The sequence below is a fragment of the Canis lupus genome, chromosome 29 (genome assembly GCF_003254725.2).
Source record: "Canis lupus dingo isolate Sandy chromosome 29, ASM325472v2, whole genome shotgun sequence".
Taxonomy (NCBI): Eukaryota; Metazoa; Chordata; class Mammalia; order Carnivora; family Canidae; genus Canis; species Canis lupus.
Window position 1 is genome coordinate 39635651 of NC_064271.1, and position 12804 is coordinate 39648454.

Below are 12804 nucleotides of genomic sequence, written 5' to 3' on the forward strand. Positions count from 1 at the left end.
ACTAGAATAACAATAATATGAGCTGGGAATGAGGAAGTTTTAATTTATTAACTGATGACAGACCCAGGGTTGACGGACTTGCCTGAATCCAAGGGCTTACTCTTGGCCAACCTCTATCCATGACGTACTCCCAGCAACACTTGGATTCCTGGGAGTCCAATTTAAGTCCAGAAGCAAGCCAGGAACTGAGCTTCACTGGCCTGGCCTTAAGTCCGTTTCAGAAAACACCATTGCCAGAGACATACAGGGCTCTGATTGGTCGTGTGTGTCATTGTTGGGCTCCGTTGTAAAGTTGCCGTGTTATGGGCTCGAGGATGGGTGATGGGACAGATGTCATTTAAGGAAAATCCAAGTGTTCTTGCCAAAAGTAGGATACAGTAGATCTTAGACAGTTGTATTGCTAGGCCATTGATAGAAATATTATTTGTGGGCAGCCCCGGTGGCGCAGCGGTTTAGCGCCACCTTCAGCCCGGGGTGTGATCCTGGAGACTCGGGCTCGAGTCCCACATCGGGCTCCCTGCATGGAGCCTGCTTCTCCCTCTCCCTGTGTCTCTGCCTCTCTCTTCGCTCTCTCTGAATGAATGAATAAATAAATCTTAAAAAAAAAAAAAAAAGAAAGAAAAAAGAAAAAAAAAACCATGAAAGCTAGAAATTGGATAATATTAAAAAAAGAAAAAAGAATTTTGTATTTGGTATCCAAGGAGAAGCTTTCGATGTATCGTATTTTACACTGAGCACTAAAATATGATCACTTTGTAAACCACATTTAAAAAAATTTATGAGAGACAGAGAGAGAGAGAGAGAGAGACAGACACACACAGGCAGAGGGATAAACAGGCTCCTCGTGGGGAGCCTAATGTGGAACTCGATCCCAGGACTCTGGGGTCATGCCCTGAGCCAAAGGTAGACACTCAACCACTAAGCCACTCAGGCGTCCCTGTAAACCACATTTTAAGGATGAATTCTAACAAATATTTGTTTTTTTAAATACCTGATTCTAAATTTGTATCAATTTTTGAATCTCTTATTAAAGGAAATTCAACCTTGGCTACAATATCAAACTGGCCATACGAACAGGTCTGAACTCTGAAGAGTTGTTCTTGTTTCTATCTGCAGTCCTGTTTCCCATCTATGTGTGAAAGTATGCACGGTATACCCAGTTAAAGTTTTCACTTTAAAGAAGTTTTTGTGTGGTGTGTAAGTGAAATAGCATAATAGAGCCAATCTGCGTTCACATTCTAGACCTGCCGATTAGTGGTTTAATCGCTCTGGGCCTCCATTTCCCCATCTGTATAATGGGGATAACATGGTAATCCAATAGGGTAGTTGTGCGGATAAATGAATTAATCCACAGGAAGGTTGTTAATTAGCTAGTCACTGACATACAGAGTTTCTGTTTCCTATAACGCCATGCCCCGGGGCTTCTTATTCAAATATTTTTGTTTCACATTATTTGAAATTTCTTCTACTAGAATTTAGTTTTTAAAAATGGTCTTAATGGTTTTAATAATGGTATCGAGCCTCTGCTGTCGAAAGAATGCTGTGGTAACGTGGGGACCCAGACTGAGGAATGTCTGTGTGTGAATAGGCGTAAAATGGTCTCTGCACAGAGGAGCTGAGTGAAGGTGAAAACATCCACGTTATCACACGCGGAAATACAAAGGATGGGGAATTGTGGAAATGCCAGCTATGTCCGTGTAAAATAAAAATTTGGGCCACCTTAAGGCTTTTTAGACCTTTTGTAATTCAAAATCATTTTTTTATAGCTGCCAATAATTGAAAAATTCAGAGACTAATATTTCCATTTGTTTTGTTTGTTTGTTTGTTTTTTCCCCAGTGTTTGAAAGATGTGTGGTGATCCCGAAACCGTCAGATACGACAACTTCTAGCAACGTCAGGGGAAGTTTGTCTACACTCAGGCTGCAGTATTTTCAGCAAACATGATTGGACAGTGGGCTTTTGCCCTGTCTTTGGGTAGAGTAAAAAATTTGAGCCAGTGAAGCCAAATCCTTGTAGCAAGCAGCATGCCTGGCTCCTTGCTGGTTGCAAATAGGCATTTAAAATGTGAATTTGAAATCGGGTGACGCCATTACTTCCAGCTAACGTGGCATCATGAGTGTTTCCTAAGTTTTAAGTCTTGGACAAAAAAAAAATATTAGCGTCTACCATCTCCATGAGGAACTCTGTCGTGGAAGCTTCCTTCGTGTGTTTCCATTGTTCGTTCTCCATCTCCCGGTCTTCTGCACAAGCGTGCCCTCTTCCTAAGTCATTCAAGAATAAGGTCTTGGGATCTTTAAGTCACAAACTTAAGAAAAGAAATAAAACGAATATTTTCCCACTGCCTTGGCCCTCATGATGTCTTGCAGTTAAGCCAATGAAACTTGACTTTTAACACACCTTGGGATAAATCAGAAGATCTTGCGCACCCACCACCAAACATTCATAGCTTAAAAGTCGCATCTTTTTCTTCAGCACGTACCAGTTTGTAAATAAGAACGAACTAGGGGCCAAAATGCGAAACCAAAAATGAAGCAGCTATGTGTAGTTAGTCATTTCTAGTTTAAACCGTAACGGAACATTGTGGCTTCGTATGTGTTATTTTATATTGTACTTTTCCCATTACTGATGGTTTGGACTTTAATAAGAGAAATCCCATAGTTTTTAATATCGTAAAATGAGACTATTTGAACAGTGTATTCTAGAAAGCAATATACTAACTGAAGTGAATGCTTGTATATATTAAGATAGAGCCTTAAACCTTTCTCTCTAATGCCTTAACTGTCAAATAATTAAAACTTTTAAAAGCATAGGATTATAGTCAGCATGCTGGACTGAGAGGTAAACACTGAAGCGGTTAGAGCAGCTATTGATGCTGTCAGTGTTTAGCACTATGTGTTTAGCTACAAAAGTGCAATATTAGACACTAGCTAGCTAGTACTGCTGCCTCGCGTAACTCCAAAGAGGAAAATAGGATCTGATTAAGTGTACATGCGTTTCTTAAGTTCCTCCTGTTGTCCTTAGCGTTTGGATGCAATGCCCTGCAGATTTCTGTGGCTGCTATTTTTATTTACTTTGCATTACTTTGATTAACATCTTGAATGGAGAGCCAAACGTTCCCTCTTCACCTGACCAGCAATGGCCCTTTAACTGCAGTAGGAAAAAAAAAAAAAACCAATAGAAAACCATTTTGTGTGAAGATTGGTGACAACCGGCACTTAAGATCAGAAAAAGAGTTGTTTATACCGGATGCTTTAAGATGCTGTCTGCCCAAACCTCTGAAAGACTTTAAGATAGGAAGTAATACCTAACCACAATACCATTGAGTTTTCGTAGAATTGTTACATTTGATAATAAAAACCTGCCTGTTTAATCTCAAAATGTGTGTTCGTGCTTATTACTGGAAGAGTTAGGGTCATGGAGGAAGGGTAGGGGTAAGCCGTCTTTTTCCAAGGTGGTAAGCTTTTGTTTTGTTTTTTTCCCGTTTGCCATAAGGATTTGTAAAAGCTATCAAGGATAAATGCACTCCACATACAGTTCTTTTTCTTTTTTTTTTTTTTTTTTTTTTTTAATTTTTATTTATTTATGATAGTCACAGAGAGAGAGAGAGAGAGAGAGGCAGAGACACAGGCAGAGGGAGAAGCAGGCTCCATGCACCGGGAGCCCGACGTGGGATTCGATCCCAGGTCTCCAGGATCATGCCCTGGGCCAAAGGCAGGCGCCAAACCGCTGCGCCACCCAGGGATCCCCCAGTTCTTTTTCTTAAGATTTTATTTATTCGTGAGAGAGGCAGAGGAGCCCGACGCGGGACTCGATCCCAGGACCCCGGGATCATGGCCTGAGCCAAAGGCAGACGCTCAACCACCGAGCCCCCCGGGCACCCCCCAGATACAGTTCTAACAAGCATCTTTAAAGCATAAATCATTGAAACTTTGATCTTGAAATGTTTAGCTGTTACAGAAACTGTTTTGCCCTTGCAGGGTATCACTGGTGCTCCGTTTGACCACGTAAAAACCCACATAAGCCCCGTAGAGCTAGCAAGACCTAGCGCCTTGCCTCCGGGTCCCACCCGGGGCTCCCGGGGCTCCCTGCCGGCTCCGAGTCCTGCAATCTTCTCAAATCCGAATTCTCGCCGGTCTTCAGGGCCCCGGTTGGGTCTTGCCCGAGCTCTGCTGCTTGGGAGCCGGTGTGTTGGCATCACCGGGCCCGCACCAGCTTGTTGCAGGCCTGAGTGCATCGCTCCCACTCGAGACCATGATCCCCATGACCCCCCGGCGGGAAGTAAGCCTGCATTTCCGTCTGTCCGGCCCCTTTCTGGCCCCTTTCTGGCCCCTTGCGGGATGCGAAGTGGCGGCCACTGGGGAAGGGTGCTCAGCCCTGCCTTGCCCATGCCCCTGGCACCTGACCTCACTGCGTCTCTGCCGCCCTCCACAAGGGTGCAGCTCTCACCACCTTCCTCGTCTCTGCAGGCATTTAACATCGTCCAGTCCCCCCCCCCTTTTTTTTAAAGATTTTATTTATTCATGGGAGACGCAGGCAGAGGGAGAAGCAGGCTCCCTGCGGGATCGCGACCTGGGCCAGAGGCAGACGCCAACCCCTGAGCCACCCAGGCGCCCCTATTCCCATCCCTGAACCAAAGAGTTGTCTGTGCTAAGCTCATTGTTCCATTTACCTCCCTTACATAGCACACATGTACACATTTTTTTTTTTACAAGCTGTAATTCACTTTTATTTTTCTTACAAGAAAACTATGCAGTAGCCACAGCTGGAGCCTGGGTCCTCTGTGCGGAGACTCTGGTGTGGGTCTTTACAAGGTGGTCGGTGAATTCCTGATAGGGAGACTTGGTGAACACAGTCTCTTTCCAGAGATCAGGGGTGAGATAGCTGTAGGCCTTGGAGATCGCATCAAAAGTAGCCTTGGCAAAGTTCCCCAGGTGGCAGTGCAGCCCCTGGCCGAAGTGTAGCCGTCGTCAATACCAGCCATCATCGTAGCTTCTTGGGCACAGGGGCTGAGACAATGCCAGTGCCCCTGGGGGCAGGGATGAGACGCACCAGCACAGAACCACAGCGACCAGTCACCTTGCATGGGACAGTGTGGGGCTTGCCGATCTTGTTCCCCCAGTAGCCTCGTGGCACGGGGACGATGGAAAGCTTGGCCAGGATGATGGCCCCACGGATGGCAGTGGCTACCTCCTTGGAGCACTTGACGCCCAGACCCACGTGTCCGTTGTAATCTCCGATGGCAACAAATGCCTTGAACCTGGTCCGCTGGTTCCGCCCATCTTGCCTCACGTCCCTTTCCATTTCCCCCGTTATTGGGCTGTTATTTTGGAGCAAATCCTTTGAGTCGAGTTTAAAATGGGGCACCTGGCGGCTGCAGGCCAGTGCTCAGTTGGAAGCACGTGGGACTCTCGATCTCAGGGTCGTGAGTTCGAGCCTCATGTTGGGTGTAGAGATTAAAGAATAAACAATCTCCAAGTTAAAAATTGGGCTACCCTAGTAGTAGAAGAACCGAACTGAACTGGTGCGGCCCCTGGGTGGCACAGTTGGTTAAATGTCTCGCTTAGGTTCAGGTTTGATCTTGGGTCCTTGGGGTCCTGGGATCCTTGGAGCCCCGGGTCAGGCTGTGCGCTCAGCAGGGCAGTCTGCTTCCCCCCCTGCTCCCTCTGCCCTGGCTCATGCTCTCTCTCAAATAGATAAAATCTTAAAAATCACTGAACCGAAAAAAAAAAAAAAACAAACTGATCCGCTGGAAATAATCTGTTTTTGGGTGTCTTCGGTTCAAGGCTGAATCTGATCTGTTCGTGCTATAGTCTCTGTGCTGATCCAGGGGGACCAAGACTAGACAGGAGATGATCTAAACTCTCAAGACCGGAAGGCAATCAGGATGAACCTCGAGAGCAAGAGCACTAAGTGGGTGCCTTGGGGAGAGAACTGGTTTTCTACCTTAGTCCTGCTTCCTTGGTGTGGAGAGACACCGTGAGAGCCAAGATCCCAAAGCGTGGGCCTAGTGGGAAGGAAAGGTTCAGAAGCAAACTGCTTGACTTGCCCCGAGCTTAGACCTAACTTTTGTCCTTCTTTCAATGTAGTTCAGCACGATTCCATCTGGTGGACCGTGGAGGGATATTTAGAGCCAAAAACCAAGCTGGGAGTCATTACGTTGGAAGAGTAAGGTTTGGAGACGGTTGATGTGGTTACCACTCCCACTTGCTCCTCCTCCTAGCACAGCACACGCAGTGTCGCGGGGCAGGGCTTCACGGTGCTCCTTTGCCCTTTCTACTTAATCGCCAGCCTGCCACTAAGTCACCACCTGAATTATTCAGTAGCTGCATGTTGTTGCTGTTCGAGGAGTGAATGCTGGTAAATGGGTAACAAAACTTCTGGTTACACACCTGAATCTGAGCCAGTGTTTTATTTTTTTTTATATTTTTTAAAGATTTTATTTATTTATTCATGAGAGACACAGAGAGAGGGAGATTGAGAGAGGCAGAGGGAGAAGCAGGCTCCATGCAGGGAACCTGATGTGGGACTCGATCCCGGGTCTTCAGGATCACGCCCGGGGCCGAAGGTGGCGCCAAACCGCTGAGCCACCCGGGCTGCCCTGAGCCAGTGTTTTATAACCCAAACCCAGAAGGTAGTAGAATTCAACAGCAAAAAGCACATTTAAAAAATTAATGTAGGGCTCCTGGCTGGCTCAGTTGGTGGAGTGTGCAACTCTTGATCTCAGGGTCGTGAGTTTGAGCCCCGCATTGGGTGCAGAGATAAGTCAAATAAAAAAAACTTAAAATGTGTATCGCTTCTCAGCCTTTTGGCTAAGATCAAGTGTCATATGTGTTCTATCAGTTTAATATCTGATACGTCTTCTCTCCAAGGACAATATATTAAATGGGTTTTTGGAGCAGGGAGATGGAATAGGAGTTTGCTGTGTCCACTCCGGGCACCGTCCTGCTCTTGCAGGTATCCAGGAACAGCGCACCTCCTCCGGGACAACAGTGGGAAAAAGGAAAAAATCAATGTGAAATTCTCAGCTTGTTCTTGTAGCCTTCCTTGTGATTCGCTCTTCCCTTCCTTTTTAAAAATTTTTTTTAATTTAAAGATTTTATTTATTTATTCACGAGAGACAAAGAGAGAGGCAGCGACCCAGGCAGAGGGAGAAGCAGGCTCCACGCAGGGAGCCCGACGTGGGACTTGATCCTGGGACCCTGGGGTCACGCCCTGGGCCCAAGGCAGATGCTCAACCACTGAGCCCCTCAGGCGGCCCTGAATGAACAAGTTTATGTTCATTCCTGAAGGTGAAAACAAATGGGATTCTAAAAAATAATAATAATAATAAAATAATAAAAAAGGTAACTCTATACAGCTTTAAGAATGTTTATAAATTTACTCAAATTCAAAAAAAAAGAATGTTTATAAATTTAAATGTTACTAAATAGCAAAAACTGTTTTTCTTTAGCATCATTAAAAATGTTAAAATATATCAATCCAGTTATTTGTGAGATGCTTTTTATATTGAAGTCCACATCCAAAGAGAGACACAGTTTGGTATAAAATGCACCTAAATGTGATGATTTTGGCTGCTTCTGCCGCCTGCTGGACATGCAGTGCTACTGGCTCCTCGGGGTCCTATTCTCAGCCCCAGGGTTTATCTAAGATTCCAAAAGGATTTTAAAAATTTCTCTCTAAACCCCTGGGTGGTTCAGTGTCTGCCTTAGGCTCAAGTCACGACCCCAGTGTCCTGGGGTGGAGCCCATGTCGGCTCCCAGCTCAGCGGGGAGTCTTTCTCCCTCTCCCCTTCCACCTACTTGTGCTCTCTCAACTAAATAAAATATATATATTTTAAAGATGTTATTTATTTATTCCTGAGAGACAGGAAATTATTTATTCCTGGGCCAAAGGCAGATGCTCAACCACTGAGCCACCCAGTCGTCCCTCCACTAAATAAAATCTTAAAGAAACCATTATATTTAAATCATGTCATAATTGATGGACTTTTTATGGTATTTAAAAAAATAAATGTTATTCCAATTCGCCTATTACACATAAACTGTTATGTTGCTGAGTCATGATTTTGGTGGAAAACAATTTCCCTCCCCAAATCATTATGCTCTTTTGGTTTTAAGATACCTATAATTTGGAAGTGTGATTAGTTCTCAACAAGGGCAGGTCTAGATATGCCTGGTAAGTCATCTGCCCCGGCGGAGCAGTAGTGCAGTGTTAGCTCCAGGAGTGCTCAAGGCCAAGCCAGGTCCGGCCTGAGCGCTTCACAGCCTGCTGAAACAGCAGAAACAGCTTGATATGTTGGGGCTCTAGAAATGACAGATTCTTCTTCCGAGTTAGTGCAATTGAGGTGTTCCAGGAGCACCTGCTATCTCAGTGCCTTCCCTCTAGCATAAGAAAGAATTTAATCTGTTAATGACATGTTCCCAGAAAGCCTGAAGGTGGGACACCTGGGTGACTCAGGGGTGGAGCATCTGCCTTCAGCTCAGGTTGTGACCCCGGGGTCCTGAGATCGAGTCCCACATTGGGCTTCCCGCAGGGAGCCTGCTTCTCCCTCTGCCTGGGTCCCTGCCTCTCTCTGTGTCTCTCATGAATAAATAAATAAAATCTTAAAAAAAAAAAAAAAAAGAAGCCCTGAAGCAAAAACAAAACACCAGGCCAAAATGAAGAAAAAACTAAATACTCAATTAAATGGGAATTTCAGACAAATAGCATAATTTTTAGTATTAAATATGGCCCAATATTACATGGGACATAGTTATACTAAAACATCCCGTATTTTATCTGGCAACTCTAAGATAATTCAAATCAATTCAATTTCACAACTATTTTGAGGGCTTACTATCTGAAAGAAGGGAGGAAAGAATCTTGGTACAAAGTCAGCAAACTATGTCTACTAAAATAGAAGCTTTGCTGAGAAATTCTCAATAAGAGACCACTAAGTATCAAAAATGTTTCACTTTTATTAATTTATTTTTTATTTTTTTGTTTCACTTTTATTAATGAGTATTGTTTCATATGACCAGTTTGGTCAAAAATCTCTTCCTAGAGGAGTTTTAACTCTAGAAAAACCTGAACGCCAGAAAATGTCCTAAGATACCTAATATGTTCAGTTAAAACATATAAATAGAACACACATTTTTAAAAAAGATTTTATTTGGGGTTCCTGGGTCACTCAGGGGCTGAGCATCAGCCTTCAGCTCAGGGCATGATCCTGGGGTCCTGGGGATCCCCTGCAGGGAGCCTGCTTCTCCCTCTGCCTGTGTCTCTGCCTCTCTCTGTGTCTCTCATGAATAAATAAAACCTTTTAAAAAGAAATAAAAAAGATTTTATTGGAGAAAGAGAAGGAGCACAAGCAGGGGAAGGGCAGAGGGACAGGAGAGGGAGAAGCAGACTCCCCACTGAGCAGGGAGCCCAACGGACACAGGGCTCGATCCCAGGACCTCAGATCGTGACCTGAGCCAAAGGCAGGTGCTTAACCCACTGAGCCACCCAGGCGCCCCTAAAGAGAACACACATTATTATATATAATTGGGAGGATTATACATTTCATAGTTCGACTCTGCTTATATGCCTGTCAGTGGAAAAGGACAGCACGTCCTTATGAGGAGTGACCATAGGGAGAAGGTATTCAGGAGGCTGGGAAGCCACAGCTTCAAACAAGGAGGACGAAGTGAGGCATGAGGCGTTTGAGAAACAACCGCAGGAGCAACTGACAGTATCACCCTTCATCCCCTTTCTAAAGACAAGGTAAGGGGAAGAAAAACCCTCATTAACCTAAAATCACAATCAGAACTAGTGAACAGAATAGCTTCAAACCAAGGGGTTTGTTCTCATCGATAGTGCCGAATATACAATTTATGTTGGTCTAAGTCACACCTACATCATCAACTTTTAAGTCAATCTCCAAAATATTTGTCTACAATTGTTTTCAGAGAGTTGAAAGTATGGGGATCAAACATGACCACAACACAAGCCTGAATATAATAGTGGTAAGGGTGTTACATGTTTTCAAATCTGAATTGATCACATTTGGTCCAGACTTCACAAAGGAGATGGTGTTTGAGAATAATGTAAATATGCTGCTAACCAATAGATCATTAAGGCTTTATTACATGATAACGATAAAACAAAATTCCATATCTTTAATAGAAGAAAAACTGAACTGATGCAAAGATTTACTAATTCTGTTCTGTTACTACTAATAAGATGAAGCATTTGGTTTTTCTTTTGATTTTTTGAATTAATTTTTTTATTTTTTTAAAAGATTTATTTATGATAGACATAGAAAGAGAGAGAGGCAGAGACACAGGAGGAGGGAGAAGCAGGCTCCATGCCGGGAGCCGGATGTGGGACTCATCCCGGGACTCCAGGATCACGCCCTGGGCCAAAGGCAGGTGCTAAACTGCTGAGCCACCCAGGGATCCCTGTATTTTTTTAATTAATTTTAAAGATTTTATTTATCCGAGAGAGAGAAGGAGAGAGTGAGAGAGAGAGAGGAAGCAGGAGCACAGGGGAGGGGGAGAGGGAGAAGGAGAAGCTGACTCCCTGATGAGCAGGGAGCCGGATGCAGATGTGGGGCTCCATCCTGGGACTCTGGGATCAAGACCTGAGTCAAAGGCAGACGCTTAACCATCTGAGCCACCCAGGTGCCCCAAGTTGAAGCATTTGATAAAAGAATGTTTTTGAAATAGACTTTGCCTGCATTTTGTTGGTTTCAAGCAGGTAAGTCCCCAGGGGTTTCTATTTTATGTTCTTCTCACATCTTGGCAGCACACTATACTTGGCATATAAAAACTACATGATTAATTTCAAAATAGAAACCTCAGGAATCATCTTCAACTCATCACGTATCACGTCCAATTTGTCATCAGGTGCTGTAGATTTTATCACCGGCATTCTCGGAGTCCATTCTCTTTGAACATTTTTATTTCCATAACCTTATTCCGAGTCTTTGTTCCTTACCCAGTGTACTGCAATAACCTCCTAAGCTCCATTTCCATGATTTAACTTCTTAAAACAAAGAGCATTTTATATCACTCCCTAAAAATATCCATTGCATACAGAAGGGATCCTGAAACTTCCAAAGTTGGCAGAAAATCATACTGTTCTTGGAGAGCATATTGCAAATAAAAGACCACTTGAGACAGTGATAGGCCTTTAAGATTGGTCAAGGTGAGGCAAAAGGCAATGAAATGACCCTTCAGACTCTGGACTGGAAACTAGCAGTGCATGATTGCAAAGGTAAGATGATAATCAAGTTATCATCAGAAGTGATCTTTGGGCCATGCGTCCCCTGCCTGTGCCCACCGCCATCTGGGAGCAGCTGGTATTAGAGAATCATGGATTGAGCTGCTGAAAACTCAGGTATGATGTCTGCTGCAAGGCAACATCTTGAGCACTTAGGGTTCTATCTTTTCAGATTACATATATATTTTTTGGGAAAAAAAGCCTATTTCTCTCAGCAAAATGAGAGATTGGGGGGAAATAGAACGTTCCATTGTCAGTTTCCTTATGTGGAAGTCTCACAGTTCAGGGAAGAACAATGGGGAAGGCAGTCAGGATTCCACTGATTCCTTTTTTTTTTTTTTTTTTAAAGATTGCATTTATTCATTCATGAGAGACACAGACAGAGAGAGGCAGAGACACAAGCAGAGGGAGAAGCAGGCTCCATGCAGGGAGTCCAAATGGGGACTCGATCCCAGGACTTCAGGACCAGGCCCTGGGCCGAAGGCAGTGCTAAACCGCTGCCCCCCCCGCCCCCCCCCCCGCCCCGGGCTGCCCAGGATTCCACTGATTCCTAACTCAAGACTAAATAGTGATCTTTCTTCTTTCATGATTCCGTTTCCGTTTAAGAGGCTGTTTTCCCTCTGTGCCCGCTGCTGTTTAGAGCAGGCACATTTGCAGGTAAGCCCGTCACCTGGAGGGGATCATGAGGGAACTGTAGGAAGAATGGCCATCACCCCAAGACTCTTGGAAAACAGCGGGCCTCGGTGGCCACGTGCTGTTCTCCAGGGAGGTGCAGCTGTCGCAGGAAGGGTCATCTGATAAGGCGGACACTCCGGTATCTCTTGCCCATGACCATGCCCTCCCCCACTCTGTGGTTTCAAGTCCACACATTCTGTTCTCTCTGCTTTGATCCCTGTCTTTTCGGGTCTATGGGCAGCCTCTGCCGTGATTCTAAATCCTGGTCCAGTGTTGTTTCCGGGCAAAACATATGTACAGGCAACCAAAGGCACAGAAAGCCTTCCTGGAACGGTTTTTTGCACAGCACTGACATGCAATGCACACATCCTCATTGATTTTTCTTTTCAGACTCTCAATGTTTTGCAAACCTGCTGGGTAGAAGTGTGATGTGCGTTAAGTTGTTTTAACTTGCACTTCTGTGGATTCACGTTCTTACACTTCAACCAGGTTCGTATGCACTGAGTTGCCTGTTGTCTTTCACGTCTTAATTTGTAGTTCTTTATATATTTTAGAATATTTCTACATTGTATATGTGTCAAATGTGTTTTCACATCCTTGATTTTAAATATTTTTAAGGATGTCTTTTATGCCACCAAACATTCTAATAAAACTACTTTTGAATGTAGTAAGCATTCTTTTCCTTCATGGGATGTACATTCCATTGCTCCTTTGAAAAATCTGTCTTGCTGACATAATAAGGCATTCTCCACCGCGTTTCTAACTCCTGGTCCAGTGCTGTCGGGCAAGGCCTATTTAGAGGCAACCCAATGCATAAAAAAAGTCCCTGAAACTGTTTTTTGCCCGACTCTGAAAAGCCATAGCTTCTCTCAAACTATCCTAACT

The 12804-nt window shown here is 44.3% G+C and overlaps 1 protein-coding gene, 1 non-coding gene and 1 pseudogene across 6 annotated transcripts in view; 2 read left to right on the top strand and 1 right to left on the bottom strand.

Moving 5' to 3' along the window:
• Positions 1 to 3378, top strand: part of ESRP1 (epithelial splicing regulatory protein 1) — a 55359-nt gene extending 51981 nt beyond the window's left edge. For all 5 annotated transcript variants that reach the window (XM_025433600.3, XM_025433599.3, XM_025433601.3 and 2 more), the window contains one exon: positions 1838 to 3378. In XM_025433600.3, the coding sequence (XP_025289385.1) occupies positions 1838 to 1858 (21 nt within the window). In that variant the 3' untranslated portion in view covers positions 1859 to 3378. The remainder of the gene's footprint in view (positions 1 to 1837) is intronic.
• Positions 3379 to 4745: 1367 nt separating this feature from the next.
• LOC112650736 (40S ribosomal protein S2-like) lies at positions 4746 to 5301 on the bottom strand (annotated as a pseudogene).
• A 1488-nt stretch (positions 5302 to 6789) lies between these two features.
• LOC112650863 (U2 spliceosomal RNA) lies at positions 6790 to 6978 on the top strand. Its single transcript, XR_003130507.1, has one exon. It is a non-coding gene; the product is annotated as a U2 spliceosomal RNA (small nuclear RNA).
• The last annotated feature ends 5826 nt before the right edge of the window (positions 6979 to 12804 follow it).